General features: G+C 51.6%; 1 protein-coding gene across 5 annotated transcripts in view; it reads left to right on the top strand.

The window, feature by feature from the left end:
* CACNA1I (calcium voltage-gated channel subunit alpha1 I) overlaps positions 1 to 16,148 on the top strand; it is a 177,887-nt gene extending 161,739 nt beyond the window's left edge. For all 5 annotated transcript variants that reach the window (XM_036400209.2, XM_036400208.2, XM_036400212.2 and 2 more), the window contains one exon: positions 9,712 to 16,148. In XM_036400209.2, the coding sequence (XP_036256102.1) occupies positions 9,712 to 10,416 (705 nt within the window). In that variant the 3' untranslated portion in view covers positions 10,417 to 16,148. The remainder of the gene's footprint in view (positions 1 to 9,711) is intronic.
* Positions 16,149 to 18,047: the final 1,899 nt, after the last annotated feature.

Genomic DNA, 18,047 nt, shown 5'->3' with positions numbered 1-18,047 from the left:
TGATGGATAGGGGAGGGGAAACATGATAGACAAATAACGATAAGAAATTGGGGATTTCCAGGGAAAGAGGGGGAAACTATTCAGGATGAACCAGACCAAATCAAACAACGTTACATCACACACCACCACATCTCCCCCTTTCGCAAACAACAAAAAAGAAAGGGGGGACGGGGGGACTAACTTATTATAAGTATCTGAGTTTATGTTCTCAAGGTTCGAACTCGCTGTCCTCATAGGGCAGTTCTTGGTCTACAGGCTCCATGCTATCTCCTTCGTCAGGGTCCTCCCAAGAGTTTTCTTCTGGTGAGTTAGGGGGTGCTTGGAGTCGGAGGACTTCCGGAGAGGAGAGGGCTCGGTTAATAAAGTTTTTCAGTACTTTCCATAGTATTGAGGCAGCGAGCAACACAAATATAAGTGAAAAACATAAATAAACGATTGGCTTCAGGATGGCCACTACCCAGTTTGAAAACCCCCACCCGCGGAACATGTCCCCCAGCCAGTCGGTAGTTTGCGCTTTAATATTTTCAAGATGATTTTGCATGCGCTCAATGGAGACTCTCGCGTCTTCAGCCCTGGATGAGAGGTTGAGGCAGCAGAGACCTTCAAACTCCTCGCACTTGTGCTGGTGTAACAGGAGGAGGAAATCGATGGCGGCTCTGTTTTGGAGCGTGGCTTGCCTCGTGACTTTCTCATCATAAAGGAGGTCCGTTAGGGCGGCTGACGTAAGATTGGCCTGTTTTACAACCCAACACTCTAGGCGGCCCAATTCGCCTAGTGACTTAGCGATCGCTACCCAAGGGAGTAAAACTGTGAGGGCAGTCGCTTTTGTACGGTCCCAATGTTCAATCACAGAGTCGCAGCCTTCATCTAGATTCTTTAGATCTCTTTTGGTACGTACCGAATTGAAGGTCGAGTTGAGGCTTGCGCTTTTATTTTGCCAATCAATAATATGGGTCAGGTTGGGTGTAAACAGGGACAGCCGGCCTAATGCACATGGTCCCCCGATAGGATTAGATGGGATTCCCGCCCAAGCTCGGTTTCCGCAAATTAAGAACAAACCATGGGGAAGGGTCACTGCTTTGTCGTTCGGGGAGGTGGCTAGAGGGATTTTTTCAATGCGTTTGCACCATTGGTTCGGGAGATAGGAGGCATTGGAGGGGTTCAACAAGGTCAGAGTGCGTGGATACTGGAGTGAGGCAGAGGGGGGGTGTTGGGAACCCGGGGCTTCTCTAAAATATAGAGGATTACCGGGGCTGGGGATATATCGAAAAATGAGGCAAACTGGGGCAAGTGCAGAGCCGAGCAAATGGAGCTCTGGAGGGTTCACCTCAAGAGTAGGTTGTAAGCGGAGGTGGTCTCTCCAGGCGTTCCAAAAAGCAGTGGGGGATTCCGGGGTAGTTCTGAAGGAGTAAATATAATTGAAAGGGGAGGGAAGCTGGGAAGGGGGGAGCGGGATCCCCACGAGGCAAGACGCCATCGGGTCTTCTGCTGCCGCCGTGTTCAGGCAAAGGTGATCTTGCCCCAGGGCTTCCGCGAGAGTCCGCCAAACATTAGGTTTCGGCTGGGGGAGAGTCCATGCAGAGCAGCTGGTGGTGAGCGTGGCCCAAAGGAGGTAGGTGGCAACTAGGTGTGTCTGGGACCGTGCCATACCTGAAAAACTAAAAAGAGGCAGCATCAGGGAAGGAGAACTGGGTTTTAAGAAACGTGAACTAAATATTCAAATGGTTCTGGCTCACCACTGAATAAAAAACAGATAGGCGGAAGAAGGGGGTCAGGGGGCTTCCTTCGGCGCCTCCAACTGGCGACACGGACTTGTTGCTCTTTCGCCCGGTGTTTCGCTTCCCTGGGCACAAAAGGCCGAACCCACTTTGAGGGCACCCACTTGGGACCAGAAGGAGTGAGGACGCAAGCGTACCCTCTCCCCCAGGTCACCAAGTCAAAGGGCCCCTGGGTCTGCCAAGTCTCCGGGTCCTTGATGAGGACCGGAGGCTTGGCTGTAGGTTGCAGCGCGTTGTGGCTCCCGAAGTGTCTAACCATGGGCGGGTTCAGGCTCTCAAAGGAACAGTTCAAAAAATTCAAAGTGAACATCGCCCTTGAGAGTCTGATGTGAGGGGGCTCTACCTTTGTGGTGGATTTCTGGTGTTCTAAAGTTTTCTTAAGGCTTTGGTGAGCCCTCTCTATCATGGCTTGGCCTGTCGGGGAATAGGGGATGCCTGTTCGATGTTCTATTCCCCATTGCTGCAGGAACTGGCGCAGTTCCCTGGACTTGTACGCAGGCCCATTATCAGTTTTGAGCAGCCTAGGGATGCCCAGAACAGCAAATGCCTGAAGTAGGTGTTTTTCGACATCTGCTGCCCTTTCCCCCGTGTGGGCGGAGGCGAATACTGCGCCGGAGAAAGTGTCTATCGAGACATGAACAAAGCTCAACCGGCCAAAGGAGGGAACATGAGTGACATCTGTTTGCCACACTTCACAGCTCGAAAGTCCTCTAGGATTTGCCCCCAGGCCCAATGATGGAAGCTGGTGGGACTGGCACTGGGGACATGTCGCCACGATAGCTTTGGCCTGTTCGCGCGTCAGATTGAACTGGCGAACAAGGCCAGGCGCGTTTTGGTGGAACAGCTGGTGGCTTAGTTTGGCCTGACCGAAGCGATCAGGGAGCGGGGCCACCTGAACAGGAGCGGCAAGGGCATCAGCGCGCCTGTTGCCCTCCGCAATGAACCCCGGCAAGTCGGTGTGCGACCTTACGTGCATTACGTAGAAGGGCTGCTCTCGGTGGGAGACTAAATTTACAATTTTGGAGAGTAGCTCGAAAAGACGAACATTCGAGACGTCCTGGAGGATTGCTCCCTCCGCTCTGGACACTACACCGGCTACATATGCCGAATCAGTTACCAAATTGAATGGCTCAGAGAACCTCTCAAAAGCCCGGACAACTGCATCTAACTCAGCCACTTGTGGCGATCCTTCCACCACAGTGATGTCTGCCTCCCACCGCTGAGTTTGAGGATCCCGCCAAGTCATTACTGACTTGTGGGATGCTCCAGATGCGTCAGTGAAAACGGTCAGGGCATCGAGGGGTCTCTTGCTCTGTACTGACTTGATGGTAAAAATAAATTCTTGATTAAACAATTTATGGGCCGGCCGATCTATCGTAATTTGGCCCGTGTAGCTGTCCAAAGCTAGTTGTAAAAGTTCGTTCGTCTGAAGGACGTTCTCAAACATTGTTAATTTGAGGTGGCCCGTGCCGAATTTAATGGGAAGATGAATGCACGTCAAGTCCTCACCTGCCAGCTCCCTGATCCGTGATCTCGCTTTTCGGATCAGGTCAGCCACCAGCTCCAGTGGCGATGTCATTCTCTTGGACCTGTGGTGGCTCAGGAATACCCACTCTATAATCAAGAGGGGGTCCTTCGCCCCGCGGTCCTTGCTCTTCCCAATGACTCCGTCCCACTGGAAGAGCATGCCGTGAAGGTGTGGCAGTTTTCCCAAAACAATAAAACGGAATGGCAGGCCCGGTTGGTACCGGTGGGCCTGCCTGGCCGAGATTAAACTCTGAATTTTCTCCAGAGCGGTTTTGGCCTCCGGGGTGAGGGTCCTGGGAGAACTCAGCTCCTCTCCCCCCTTCAACAAATTGAAGAGAGGGGTTAGGTCTTCCGTGGGAATACCCAACCAAGGTCTCACCCAATTTAAAGAACCACACAGTTGGTGGGCATCTGCTAGGCTTCGGATATTGCTTTTGATTGCCAATTTTTGCGGAACAATGGTCCGCTTGGTAATTTCAAGGCCAAGGTACCGCCAGGGTGGCATCCTTTGAATCTTTTCCTGCGCCAGCTCAAACCCTGCAGCAACCAACGCAGTGGTTGTTAGGTCAAGCGCATGAGCCAACAGGTCGTCGTCTGGCGCACAAATCAAAATGTCATCCATATAATGATGGATGACGGCTGACTCCACAGCTGCACGGACAGGGGTCAGCAGGGAAGCGACGTACCATTGGCAGATCACCGGGCTGCACTTTAAGCCTTGTGGCAATACTGTCCAATGGTAGCGCTTGCCTGGGGCTTCACGGTTGATGGATGGAACCGTGAAGGCGAAGCGCGGCGCATCATCAGGGTGTAGAGGAATTTGGAAAAAACAATCTTTTATGTCAAGAACTGCCAAATTCCAATCTTTAGGGAGCATCGCAGGGGACGGCATCCCTGGTTGGAGGGGTCCCATATCTTTAATAACTGCATTAATTTGACGGAGGTCATGCAGGAGTCGCCATTTGTCTTTGTTGGGCTTTTTGATGACAAAGATGGGAGAGTTCCAAGGCGACATGGACTCTACTAAATGCCCTTTCTGTAGTTGTTCCTGCACGAGCTCGTTGAGCGCCGCTAATTTTTGTTTGTTTAGCGGCCACTGCGCCACCTGTACTGGTTCATCCGAAAGCCAATCCAGCTTCCAGGTGGGGCGCTCAGCAGTGGTCGCTGCCCGAAAAACCTGGGGAGCCACTGGTAGGTCAATTCGGGCTCCCCACTGGGCCAAGAGATCCCTCCCCCACAGGGGTTCCGTATAATCTAATACAAACGGACGAACAGAAGCCAATTGTCCGTCGGGCCCCGTAATTTGTACGATGCCTTTCGATTGCCTCGCCAATTGAAGCCCTCCTACACCTCTGATGTGGCCAGGGACGCTTTGCAGTTCCCAACGCGACGGCCAATCCCGAGAGGGAATAACCGTGACGTCTGCCCCTGTGTCCAGCAAGCCGCGTAGTGCGACTTGCTCTCCCCCCTTTTTTAATTTACAAATAAGTTTGGGCTTTTCATGCCCAAGGGCTTGAGCCCAGGCTACTGTAGGTATGTTTGAGGCCTGGGCCGCTGATTGAGGTTTTATAGATGGTAAAGTGGAAACAGTGGATGGTCGTGGCACGACGAAGAATTGGGCTATTATCTGCCCCTTCGGTAGGAAGAGCGGGGGGTGGACACAATGCAGCATGAGTGAGATTTGTTCCGAGCCAGCGGGAAGCAGGCTCGGGACAATACTCACTTCTGGTGGGGTCGCCTTTGTGTCGCCTAGGACGAGGAGACTGTGGCTTTGACGTTCCCAGTTTGTTAGACCCTCCGGGAGGACAGCAACGTGGTGGAAACCGGCGGAACGGAGATGTAATGGTTCCGCAAGCTGCAACCTACGGGAGGAAACACAGGATGAAAGAGCATGAGTATTAATAGGTGGCTGTGTCAGTCCGGTATGAAAGTCAAGTCCAGTTGGAGGCATTATCTCACTGTTCTCCCTCTTCTCCCGCCAGGACGGATGGTGTGAACAGGCCTCCGCATTTGTGTCCTGGCGCAGGGGGCCGCTGCGCTGTTTAATTAGTTTTTTTGAACAGTTTGCCCGTGGGTCCCCTGCACGGACTTTTTAAACTCATAAAATTGTTGTTTGAGGGGACATGCGGGCATCCAGTGCCCCAGCTTCCCACACAGATGGCACGGTGTGGCTGGAGGCTTGGGCACCGGGGCTGATGTTGGTGGCAGTGGCTGCGCGGTAGTGGGACAGACGTCGGTGGTAAATGGGGGCTCCTCGACGGCGGCGGCGGCAGGACGAAAAGGTGTCTTCAGACGGGAGGCTGCGGCAGGTGGTGGTCCGGTACCTGATGGAACTAATACCTTTTTCCCACACACCAAAAGCATGTCCCGCAGGGTGGGAGCTGGCTCCAGAGGGAGGCTGTTGATTGCATCTTTGCAAGCCGAGTTGGCATTGAGGAATGCCATCTCTTTTAACAGCTCGGCTTGCAAGTGTTCTCCTTCAACCTGATAGTTAATGGACTTTCGGAGCCGCTCCACAAACTCGAGGAATGGTTCCTCGGCACCCTGCAGGACTTTGGCATATGGGACCTGGGGTGTGGCCGCTCGCAACCCCAAGAAAGCTTTCTCAGCCGCCCGGGCAGTTTGCTGCAGAACCTCCACGGGTATGGCTCTGGCTTGGGTTGCTCCGTCACTCCAGTTCCCCGTCCCAAGCATATGGTCAATGGAAATGACATCCCCATCTACACTCGTCCGGGAGTTCGGGGAATCCCATAGGGACGGGAGCACCTTCAAGGCTTCCTTTCTCCACGCTGCCTCCCAGAGCACTTGCTCGGTCGAATTGAGGAGGCAGCGGAAGACTCGGCGGAGGTCGGCAGGTGTAATGACCGACTCCGCCAGGACGGCCTGAAGGAGTCCCCGAAAATATTCGGAGTCCCTCCCGAACTCTTTCTGTGCTTTGCACAGCTCCTTCATGGACGAGTGAGAGAAGGGGACCCATTGAGCCAGGGTTGTCCCATCTCCCGCGGGATGAAAAACGACCGGGGCTGCTGATGGGACTGCAGACAGCTCCGGTCCCCGGCTCGGGACCCCCCCCCCGCTAGCCCCCAGAGCGTGGGAACCGGAAGGGAGGGCGTGGGAACCGGGAGCGGGGGAGGGAGGGTCCCGGCGTGGGAACTGGAGGGAGGGTTCTGCAGCAAAGTGCCTCCCCTTGTGGGAGGGGCCCCATGACGTCGTTGCGGAGGCGGGGGGTGGTGGGAGAGGAGGGGAAGGGGGAGGAGTTGCAGGGGGTGAAGGCGGGGGAGGAGGGGGAGGAGTTTCGGGAGCAGGGGGCGGAGGAGGAGGGGGGGGGAGAAGGGGGAGGGGGAAGGGGAGGGGACGTGGGAGGAACCCGCGAGGGGGAAAGGGGAGGGATTTGGGGGGGGGCCCGGGAAGGAGTGGGGGAACTCTGGGAAGGAGAAGGGGGTTTTTTAGGATTGAACACGCGGTCCCCTCCATTTCGGGATGATTTGACGCCATCTTGGCGAGAGGACCGCGGAGAACTGAAACGAACCTTGGGTTTAACAACTGGGGTCGAGGGGGTGCGGAAAGAGGGAGCAGGAACAGTCTCCTCCGGAGGTTGGCCAGACCTTCGGAGGCTCGGGGACCGGGTCGCCCGCGAGGAACTTAGGGACGGGTGTCTCCCTGGCGCGGGGCTGTCGCGGGCTGCTCCCCGCAGGGACTCGGTTCGGGAAGGAGGGCGCGAGGAACGAAGGGCAGGCGCATGGGGACGGGGAGAACTGGGGTATAACTGGGGGTCCGCTGGCTGAGTCCGGGAGGAGGGTTTAACAGTGAGGGCAGAAATCAAAAGGGATATTAAACAAAAATGGCTCTGAAAGGATTTGCCGCCAGCTTGGATCTCTCTCTGAAGGCGGGATTGGACTCGCCTCAGGAATTTGGGATCCCGAACTGACTCGGCATTTAAATCGGGGTAGGTACGGGTCAGCCAGCGGACTAAACTTTTAACTTCCCTTTTGTTAAACTTATAATTCCCACCCCCCAGGGTACCCACAACTTGGTAAAAAACCCCTTTCTGAGTGGCCGACAGTTTAGCACCCATATTTGCAGATGGAATACGCAGGGGTCAGCCACTCGCTCTACCGCTAGCAACAGGGAAATCAAAAGGAATCTAAAATAAAACTAAACGGGGTCCCCACTGACCCTGACCTCCCCCTCCCACTGGCCGAGGAGAGGACCGGGATGCCTATGCCAGGTTTTCCGTGAGGTCAGGTGGTGGGCTGTACAACACAGCCAAGAGACTCACCCGTCAGGGGGACGAACCAAGGCTGCTGCTAGCGGGAGCTGCCTGCGCCGAAGGCGGCCTCTTTAGGGTGCGCTGAGAGGGTGTCGCCTTCTTCTCTCCGGAGCACCGCACCTCCCGAAACGAGGGCGTGCTACACGGAGAGCGGTGAGTCGCCCAAAGGATTAGAGCAATCCAACCCGCGCGTCGCGGGACTCCTGCTCCGAGATGCAGTCCTCCGAACGGTGTTCAGGATCGCAGACTGCCTCAGATGCAGGGGTCTTCACGCCACGCGTTGGGCGCCAAACTGCTGCGGTGCTGGGGTGATGAGTTTGCCCGGCTCACGTTCAGCCCCGATCAGCGGCGAAGGGGCGCTTGAGGAGCCCGGAGCTCCTATCGCGCCTATGGGTCCCGATGAGATCCACGATGCGAGAGCAAGGAGGGCGGCAGACGCAGGGAGGCGCAGGCAAGGAAAGGAGGACTCAGCCTTCAGGAAGGGTTGGCAGGTTTATTGGAGGAAGGTCGAAGGGGGAGAAAAAGCAGGGTGGGGGGAGAAGGACTGAGCACTGAACTGAGGGCAAATGACAGCTTATAAGGGAAGGGGGAGGGCCTGGGAGGGGCAACACGACGGCAAATGAGGGTATGAAAAAACTGATACATAGTTTGATGAACGTATGAGGCTAACAAATCAGCAAAAAAACTGGGGAGGGGTCCCTGCCCTTGCCCAATCACTTGACACCCTGGGGAGAAGGTTCTAGAAGGAAAGGCAGGGCTGCCAAGTGATGGACAAAGGCCAGGGGTGGGGACAACAAGACACATCTGATGGATAGGGGAGGGGAAACATGATAGACAAATAACGATAAGAAATTGGGGATTTCCAGGGAAAGAGGGGGAAACTATTCAGGATGAACCAGACCAAATCAAACAACGTTACATCACACACCACCACACAGAAAGGTGCCATCTCTTTCTGAAAAGGCAGCTATTTCTCACTAACAAAAGAGAAGAATAAAAGCACTGGGGGGATGTCAGGTGTCTCTGAAGTGCAGAAGGTGCAGAGATTAAAGCCCAGTAGAAATCCCTGTTATTGTTCTTGGAAGATATACTCCAAGATATACAGGGGCACTCTGTTCCAGACAAACTGAAAAAATAAAATCAGGTGTTATTCAGCTATATATGACAGACACTGTTGGCACAATAGAGATGTGTATAAATTCACCAAGGATAAATTTAGCCTTGGTCTGAGATTGAGTTGTTGCAGTGTTGAAACCTCTGGTAAAATTAAGACACAAAAGAGGTAGAGCCCTGGCGCTGACACACCACTGGGACAAAGGTACTGAATTGTTGTAAAGGAGAAATTAGTAAACTTCTGATTATTTAACACAGACTGTGTTGAATATCTATGGAGTCTGCTTCAGGAGACTGCTTCCAGTCCTACATGCATCAATCTCAGCGCAGTGTCCCAGTGATGATCACACAGTGCAGACCAATTTCCTAGAAACAACTAAAATGCAGCTTAACTAGATGAGCCCTATACAAGAAAATTAAGGCTGTTTCCTCTTCCTGCTGGAAGGGGACTGCACCTTTGTACTCTAAATGCAAGGGTAGTTCCTGCTAGTCCTGGGCAAAAGAACCATGGGGCCTCTTTTCTCTCCCCAGATATTGCTGATTTTTTTAAATGAGAGGAGGTCTGTACAGAAGCTCCTTGATTCCTGTGCAGCTGATAGATGTGTCTCCATCTGTGTGGCAGGTTTATAGGCAAGCCATGAGTGAGGACCCACAGGGAACCTTTGCTCTGGTGCCTCCTGGACCATCAGTGCTGAGGGGAGAGCACAGTGGTGGGTGCGGCAGGGCTCGGACACAGCATCCCTTCCCTTTGGTGGAGCACTTCTTGTGGGAGGGTAGATTCATTCTGAATCCTTTCCTCCTCCTTGCCCAGAAACAAATCCCATGGCAGGCTGCACGGCTAGTGCTTTGAAGCACTGGTTGGTTTATGGCTCCCTTCCCACGCCAAGAAGACAGGAATGGAGTTTTCCCCCTTTCTGTAATGGTGGCTTATTTTCGCACCCCTAAGTACCCCCAAAACCAGTAAGGCAAAGTCTCTTGCCCATCTCCTTCTTGAGAACTGTGTTTTCCTGCTCCGCTCCCCAGCCCCCCGAGAGCGACACGTCGCTGGACAGCCGGAGCAGCAGCTCGGCCGGCAGCCTGCAGACCACGCTGGAGGACACCAGTCTCAACCTCAGCGACTCCCCGCACTGCGCCCTGGCCCTGCCGGTGGCCCTGTGCCCCGTGCCGGCGCCGGGCACCCAAAGACCCCTGGCAGCGCCCCTGTCCCCCGCCTCCCGCCGCCGGAGCCTGCGGGGCCGCGGGCTCTTCAACCTGCGGAGCCTGTGCCGCCACCAGCGCAGCCACAGCAGCGGCGGCAGCACCAGCCCCGGCTGCACCCACCACGACTCCATGGACCCTTCGGACGAGGAGGGGGCGGGCAGCAGCCTGCGCGGCGGGGGCAACAACAGCGAGCCCTCGGAGACGCTCAGCAGCCTCTCGCTGACCTCGCTCTTCTCGCCGCCGCCGCCGGGGCTGAGGCTGGTGAAGAAGTGCAGCAGCACCAGCAGCCTGCAGGCCAGCCCCTCGCCCCGCCGCCCCGCCGCCCACCACGCCAAGCCCTTCTACACCGTCGACCCTCGGGGCTTCCTCTCCATGCCCTCCTGGGTGACGGACTTCTGCAAGGACACCCCCTCGGCCAGGGAAGGAGAGGAGCCGGGGGGCCCCGGCAGACTGGGGACAGGGGGCCGCAGCTCCCCGCTCCCTTCCGAGCTGGAGCTGGGGGACGGAGTCAGCAAGAGGAACAGATGAGGGTCCCTGAGGTGCAGGGAGGGAGCATTCGGCCGCTGGCACGGGGAGCATGTTTCACTGGCTTCTCCTTGGCAGCAATTCCAAAGGATTTGCAAGAAAAAGAAAACAGGCAAACAAAAAATTATAAATATATATATATATATACGTAAATATATATATATATATAGATATATATATATATAAAATAAATATTCTGGTACCGTACCTTAGAGGTGTGGGAGAGTGCAAGCAATACGGGAACAGTCCTGCCTGAGGGCAAGACCTGGGCCATGACCCCAGAGACTACAGTGACCAGAAAAGGCCATGGGGCTGGCAGGGACAGGACCCTCCAGCCAGGTGACTGCTACATGGCAGCTGTTCAGTTATATAAATATACATATATAGAGAGATCGATTTATTTATTTTTTTTACTGAGAGATTATGAATTTTAGAAAGTGCTAAGGAGGAACAAGAGAATGGAGGGCCTGAAGGAGCTGCTACACCAAACCGTGAGAGTGGGGTGAAGGGAAGCAGGGTAAGCAACAAGAGAAGAGCATCTGGGGCTTGCCTGATGTGTTTCTGGGAACTTCTTTATTGTCCATGCTTCCATTTCCAAGGTTAAAAATTGTGGGCCAGATCTTCAGGATGAGCATAAATTGGCAAAACATGCTGTTGGTGTAAAGCAGCAGAGTTCTGGCTTGAGGTGAATTCATGCTGATTTACAGCAGGTGAAAATCTGGCCCCAGCAACAGAGAAAAGCAAATAGCCATGGACCACAGGGAAACGTTTTGAGGTGAAAAGCCTTGCTTTGAAGGGAATGTGTGAACACAGCGGGCATGCTCATAGAAGGAGAGATGGTGGTTACATGGCTTATTTTTGTTGTTGTTTTGTGGATTTGGTTTTTTCATTTTCCAAAGAAAGAAAACTGCAAAGGAAAAAAAAATTACAAGGCTCATGGGGATATATGGAGTGGGAGAAGTAGGCTGGAAGGGAAGGAGGAGGTAAAAAGGGGAGAGGAAATTGTACTTTTCCCCCTTTTATTTGCAGTGATTGTGATATTTTATTTTAGAAGCCCAAAGGTGCAAAAATTATCCCTAGAGAAACCTATCTGTTATTTTTGTATCTATAGCTATATATATTAAAAGAATACAAAACCTAGAATATTAGAAAAGACATAAAAGCAAAGGGGGCTTCAACAACACAAAATACAGTCAGTCCCTTGACTGAGGGCTAACCCTGTTCCAAGTTCCAGTGGGAAGACCCTGCAAGGACATCCTCAGCTCAGTGGTGGTTGTCTCCTCCCTAGCATCATCCTCTGGCATTTTCCTGGTTTGCATCAGTGTAGCTGAGACCAGAGTCCTAATCAGTGCCAGCCATGGGCATGGAGAGCAGCGAATATTGATTGGAGAGTGTGTGTGTGTTTGCGTGTGCATGCCATTGTGAGGATGCTGATGTGTGCTGTGCCCAAGCCAACTGGCTCACCAGCTGGAGAGATGGGTGAGAGGGACAAGGAGAGCTGCAGCTCTCCTTGTCTCTGCCTTGCAGGGCAGTGGGAGTGGGGAGGATTGTGGAGAGTGAGGGCAGAACCACCCCTCAAACCATGACCTGCCTCAGGATCCAGGATTTAGTTCAGCATCATCCTCTCCCAGCGTGGTTGCAACAAGGCTTCCAGAGGCTGCATCCCTTCTTGCTTTTCCAGTGGTACAACTGCACAACTCTCCTTCCTGGCAGGGCCAGCCTGGATCTCCTCCTGAAGCAACTCTAAGGCTTTGTGCCCTTCCCAGATTTGCAAGTGGGTAGGAAAACCAACCACCCAAGGGGAACAAAGGATTTTGGATGTCATGTACCACCCCAGGGATGTTCCACTCAGGTGTGTCAAAGACAGACTGGGAAGGGCAGCAGGGAGATGATAGCAGCCTAATGGAGACAAATGTTTAGAGTACTGAGGAGAAGGAGCAGGGCTGCCTGTCCCATTTTTTTCCATCAGACCAAGAGGGCCTCTGCAGCCCTCCCAGAGGTCTCCCAGCTGGCATATGAAGCATTGTGAAGAGGGCAGCACAAAAGATATTCTGATTTTATTGTGACCTGTCTGACTTGAAAGCAGCTGCTGCATCTTACAAACCAGGGTTGTAAACAATGAGCACATCACTTGGGACCAGCAGCCAGGAAAAGGATGATTACTGTGGGGACTTAATTAATTTGCTCTGTTGCAAGTGTGCATGCTGACTGCAGGGAGGTCAGACCTGTGAGTAGAGGACAGGAGAGCCTGGGTCCTTGTCCTTGCAGAAAGATGCAAATACAGATTTATTAAAGCAATAATAAGGGTCTTTAAATGCTTTTTTTGCACTGGTGGTTCTTTGAGTGAGTTGCCCCTGCTCACTGTCCCGTGGGCAGAGAGGAGGGACACGACACATGGTTTCACATCCTCAGGGAAGGAAGTCAGTCTCTAAATGGCTGAACCATGAACTTAGGTTGCACAAGGCTTTGACCCAAACCCAGAGCTGCTTTGAAGCCAGAGGCAGGGTTTACACAGAATGCTCCTTGCAAGTTTGTCATAAGAGAACACAGAAGTGGGACTCCAAGCTGTCCTGGCAGTTGTGTGGGCTGTGAAATGTCTCAGCTGAGCAATGGGAGAGACATTAGAGATTGGTGGAGTGCTAGAAATTACCCCAATATTTGATCATGAGAGAAACATGGCCTGCACTTGGGATAGCTGGGAGGGAAGAAGGGTAAGAAGATGGTGGTGGTGACCTCATGGGGTGACTACAACCCCTTGATGGATACCTCTAGGCTTATTCTGGGTTGTCCCTGGAAGTGACATCTTTGTTTCTCTTGTGGTTTGGGGTTTATGGCAGTCCTTCTGCTCTGCAGGATGTCTCCCCTTCACGTCCCAGCAGGGTCATGCCACCTCACCCACCTCCTTGCAAAAGTTCTTTCACCCTCCCCTCTATGACTGGAGCAAAAGGCTTCTGGCTTAGGAAGTAGGTTGCCATGGAAACAGAAGACAAGATTATCCTTAAAGAATATTTTGTCTCTTTCTTTTAATTATTTACTAACTGTTTCAATAAGAAGCAGAAAACATCTATCCTTCCCAAAGAGGAGGCAGAACACGAAGCCCCAGCAAGAACTTTGTGGTTTTTTCCTGGGGATTTCTGCAGTGCTTCAGGTTGTGCAGCTTCTCCTGGCAAGAGCTGCCTTTCCCAGCTTTGCCTGCCTGCTGGCACACAAAACCTCTGTCATCACCCACCCACCTCCCAGACAACACCTGAGGGCACCTTAGGATTTGCCCAGCATCTATTCAGCCTCTAATACTCTCACTTCCCACAAGGGACTGTACTACAGGCAATTCCTGCCACGGTGCTCTCTGCTGTCATTAGCCTGATATTGCTCTGTTTTGTCCATTTGGGCCTTAGGGTTTTGTTTTGTTTTGTTTTGGAGGTTTTTGTGAGGCCTATGTAAAGGACTGCACACCACCAGCCCTCTGTGAAATTCTTATGAGCTGAGCAGGACTTGATGGGAGGGGAGGAACTGAAAACTTTATTGAGCAGGAAAATAATTTTTGAAATAGAAGAAACATAAAGCAGAAAACCTTGAAGCGTTTCAAGGAATTTTATATTTTTCCCACCAAAATGGCTCTCACATTCAAAAGGCTTCCAAAGGGCATCACACAGGCATTGTAACCTGGTTGGCCTCTGGTGACTGAATCCTCAAGACCCCAGGCCAGTTGTCCACCTGATGAGGCACTGAAGATAGGTCCCAGGCAGTGAGGTGCCTGCAGGAAATATGCCCTGCACACCCACCGTACAATGAGAGCAAAAGTTGTCCTAACACTGGATCAGAAACAGAGATTTATTTTTAGCCAATGTAACTAAAAACTCAACATTTATTATGGAAGATATGGAGGTAAGTGGCATGGGTTCACTTAGGTTCATCACAAAAATTCCACAGAGGAGGAAAAAATTAAACCCTGTGGATTTTTTAACTAGCTGTGATACAAAACACAGTGCACCTTGTAAGAAGAGCTTGGTACCTTGCAAAGTCAGGCACCTGGATGTCTGCCACTCAGTTCAGTTTATCTATATGTGACCTGACTTCCCAAGTGTCTCCCTTCCCTGCTCTTCACAAATACTTTATGAGATCTGCCTTGCTTCTCCTTTTTTCCATGTTGTTTTTGTTCCTTGCTAGGGACTGGTTTCCAGTAGGAACTCACTATCTCCATATCTTCGAGTTATCACTCATTCCTTCCACCTCATTTAGATATATATATATTTCTTCTCTAGCACTTTTTCCTTCTTCTGCATATTTCCAAGCCCTGTTTACATTTCCTGAGATCCTGCCACACAGGAGCTGGAGCTGGCAATCTGCTATCCAATATTTATGCCTCCCAGCCACTTCTAGAGCAGATGTGCTCAGTTTACAGGGAAGGAGCTCTCCCCCCCACCAAAACCAGCATCCCAGACACTGGTTTGCAGCACACCTCTGCTTTTGCTCCAGCATCAGCTGCAGCAATAAGCAATAACAATCTGCCCTTCCCCTTATGCCAGTGGTGGGGTTGCAAAGATGAGCTGTCCGCAGGGTTTGTTCTCAGCCTTGCTTTGCGTGTCAGCAGCGCTGCTGAGCATCTTTCATGCCCATGGCATCAGTAAGAGCAGGGAGGACTCCACACCTCCTGCAGTTGCTCCCATGAGCAGCTGGGCTGTTGCCATGAAAAGCACAGCAGGCTCCAGCTCACCCTCCCCCTTTGCTGTGCAGTGCTGTGGACACAGAGGAATACAAATCTTTTTCCTTAGTGGTTTTGTCTGTAGTCACCAAAGTCGACAGATACGACTCTCCCTTTGTCTCATGGTCCACAGAGCAGAATGATAGCAGAGGGAGAGGTACTGTTTTTCCAAGGACATTTTCAGAGACCAGAGCACTTTAACCTTCTGTCTAATGCTGCTTTAACTACCTGCATTATTTTGGAGAACTCTGAAAACAGCTGCAGCTGTGTTTTGTTGTTTCATTCTGTTCTACTTCTGGTTGCTGGGGCAGTGTCGGTGCACATAGTGCACCACGCAAATGAAGCGGCTCTTCCTGCAGCCCTTCCCCTTTCTTTCCTCCAGCTGACTCATCCTGGATGAAATTTTTGAACTGTAAATTGCCTGCTTGTGCTGACCACAGTGAGGTGGGATTTTTCATAGTTCTGCTGCCAAAACTTTCTTTCTGTTCTTCTATTTCTTATGCTGCTAAGGGAAATAGCACTGTTCCTTCACAAAGTCTGGCAGAGTATCTTCAAAAAGCAGCCACCCAGCACAAGCAGGCAGGGCAGCCACTCTTCCTTCACTCAGAAACACTCAGAGAGGCTAAGATGCTGCTTCAAAACAAGTGATCAGTGATACCATGGGCTCTGTGGATGCCAATCTGAGGAGAAAGTATTTTTTAGTGAAATGTCTTTAATCCAAGATTTGCTCTTAAATTGAAAAGTGCCTGTCTAGAAGAGAGCCACCCACACACACAAGGAGGAGAAGCATCATGCAAGAACTCAAGGTACGTGGTCCATGCACTGGCAAACATTTTTATTACCCAGCAAGTCCTTGGTATAAGACTTGCTTTTGAGCTATCACAGCTTTGGAGATAAAGCACCAGGTGGACTTTCCTCTAAAACTACCACTGTCATCCTGTCATCAATAATCACTGGGATAACAATGAAAGTGGGTGATCCCATTTCTCCTTTCAATTACTTCACCAATACAATGAATTTATTTTTTCACTTACACACTTCTTTTCTCGCCTCCTTATCTGAATCATATGAAGGGTTCATTTCAAGATGATCCACACACACATTCTAGTTAATAATAGATATTTCTAAGAAGAAGAGCTGAGTGCAGTGTAAATGGGGTGGTGTGGATAAAAGATCTGCTTTTGTGTGTATAATCCCTCTACATACATACAACTACCCCATCCTCCCTGTACACTAATATTTTTTGGTAATTTCTTTGAAATTACCTTACCCTGAATGTAGAGTTAATAACACGTGAGACTGTTAATCATCATTGGCCACTGATTAGTTTCTGCTGTTATTGTAAGCCCAGGCATAGGAAATAAATCAGGAAGGTAAAAAAAAAAAAAGCAGCCAACAACAAACAACATGGCATTGAATAAAAAAAAACAGAGAGACTATTCTGAAAATCCCTTGGTGTCTGCTCAATATTTATTCATATGCTTCCATAGTCACTGCTGCTTTGTGTATGTGCGTGGGCAAAGGCATATACTTGTTTCAGGGTGGTTGTGGCTCATAAACAGATCTCCCACTGGTCTCTTTTTCAAGGATATATTAAAGCAGCCCAAACTGCTGACTCGGGACACTGCTCACCAGCAGAGCCCACAGCTCTCAGACAGGCAATGTCTGGGCAGCGCTGTCTGTAATGAGTTGCAAAGGTCTCTGCATGCCCCAGGGCAGTGAGCCCCATCCAGCCATGTACTGTGGGCCTGGGACAAGGGGCAGCCTCAAAGCGTGGCAGTCTGAGGGGCTGGGCACAGCTGGGCTGCCACCTGTGCCAGTCCAACCTGCCTCTGGGGGCAGGGGAAAGAGGAGCACTGGGTTGGCAGGGAGCTGAGCTGATCCTGTGGTGGGGCATGAGGGGACCTGGGGCTGTGGGAGCCCCCACGTGTGTATTTGTGTGTGTATTTGTGTGTGTGCACTTGCACTGTTGGGCACCAGCAGGACCCTCTTCATGCCGTGTAAATTGTTACTCCATCTGCTAATCAGAACTGAAACTCTGGCACTTCTGCATCATCCATTTGCTCAGGAACACAAAGAGGTCACAGATCCATGTCAAAACATGTCGAAATACTCTCCCTTTTTGGCAAGGATGTTCAGGCACCTACATTGGAAGGCCAGGAAATGGCAGCTCTCCCTGCAGTAGAAACCACCAGCGTGCAAAGCCCTGGCTGGGGTGGGAAAGCATGGCAGTCACCCTTGCACTGCTCACAGACTTGGAAGGTTAGTTATTGTCTACCAGATGATGGCTCCATCCCAGCCTGACTGGTAACAAAACAGCCTTTCCTTTTAGGCTTCTGTGGACACAGCATTTTAATGTTTATTTATGTCCAACCAGCCAGGGTAATAAAGAGGTGAGAGCACCCGAGGGGAATTTGCACAAATGATGGAGAGATCTAAGGGTCTGGAGAAGATCTGACTCCTGACTTCCTATGGATGATTGACCTTGAGGGACAGGACACACCAGGGGTGCAGGTTTCTTCCCTCCAGCCTCACCCCCGCTTGCTGCTGCATTCTTCTGCTCTGTAAATACCACAGGAATCAATGCAGCAGCTAATGTGGCATTTTGACATCTGAGGGAGGATTATTTCACCAGGAGTTTATAAACCTGCTTCATCAAAAGCTCAGAGTCAGCAAGCAGTTGCCACCTTGCAGCCCCTGCCTGTCTCCTGCTGGCAGCCCCAGGGGGACAGGCCCCACGTGTGTGGAAAGCAATGGGGCTGTTGCAGCACTGGATGAGTCCAAGCATGCAGGTAGGGAAGGAAAGAGGCAGCCTGGCTGGTTGTGTTGTTTGCTTTGCACTGGTGATAATGCAGTGGTATCTTTTTCATGCTAAATGCTAATTTTCTGCTTTGCTGGCCTCAGAATAGGCTACATTCATATCCTTCATTGC

The sequence above is a fragment of the Molothrus ater genome, chromosome 5 (assembly GCF_012460135.2).
Source record: "Molothrus ater isolate BHLD 08-10-18 breed brown headed cowbird chromosome 5, BPBGC_Mater_1.1, whole genome shotgun sequence".
Lineage (NCBI taxonomy): Eukaryota > Metazoa > Chordata > Aves > Passeriformes > Icteridae > Molothrus > Molothrus ater.
The sequence above is the reverse complement of the archived record's forward strand: the minus strand, read 5'-3'. Positions and strand labels throughout refer to the sequence as shown.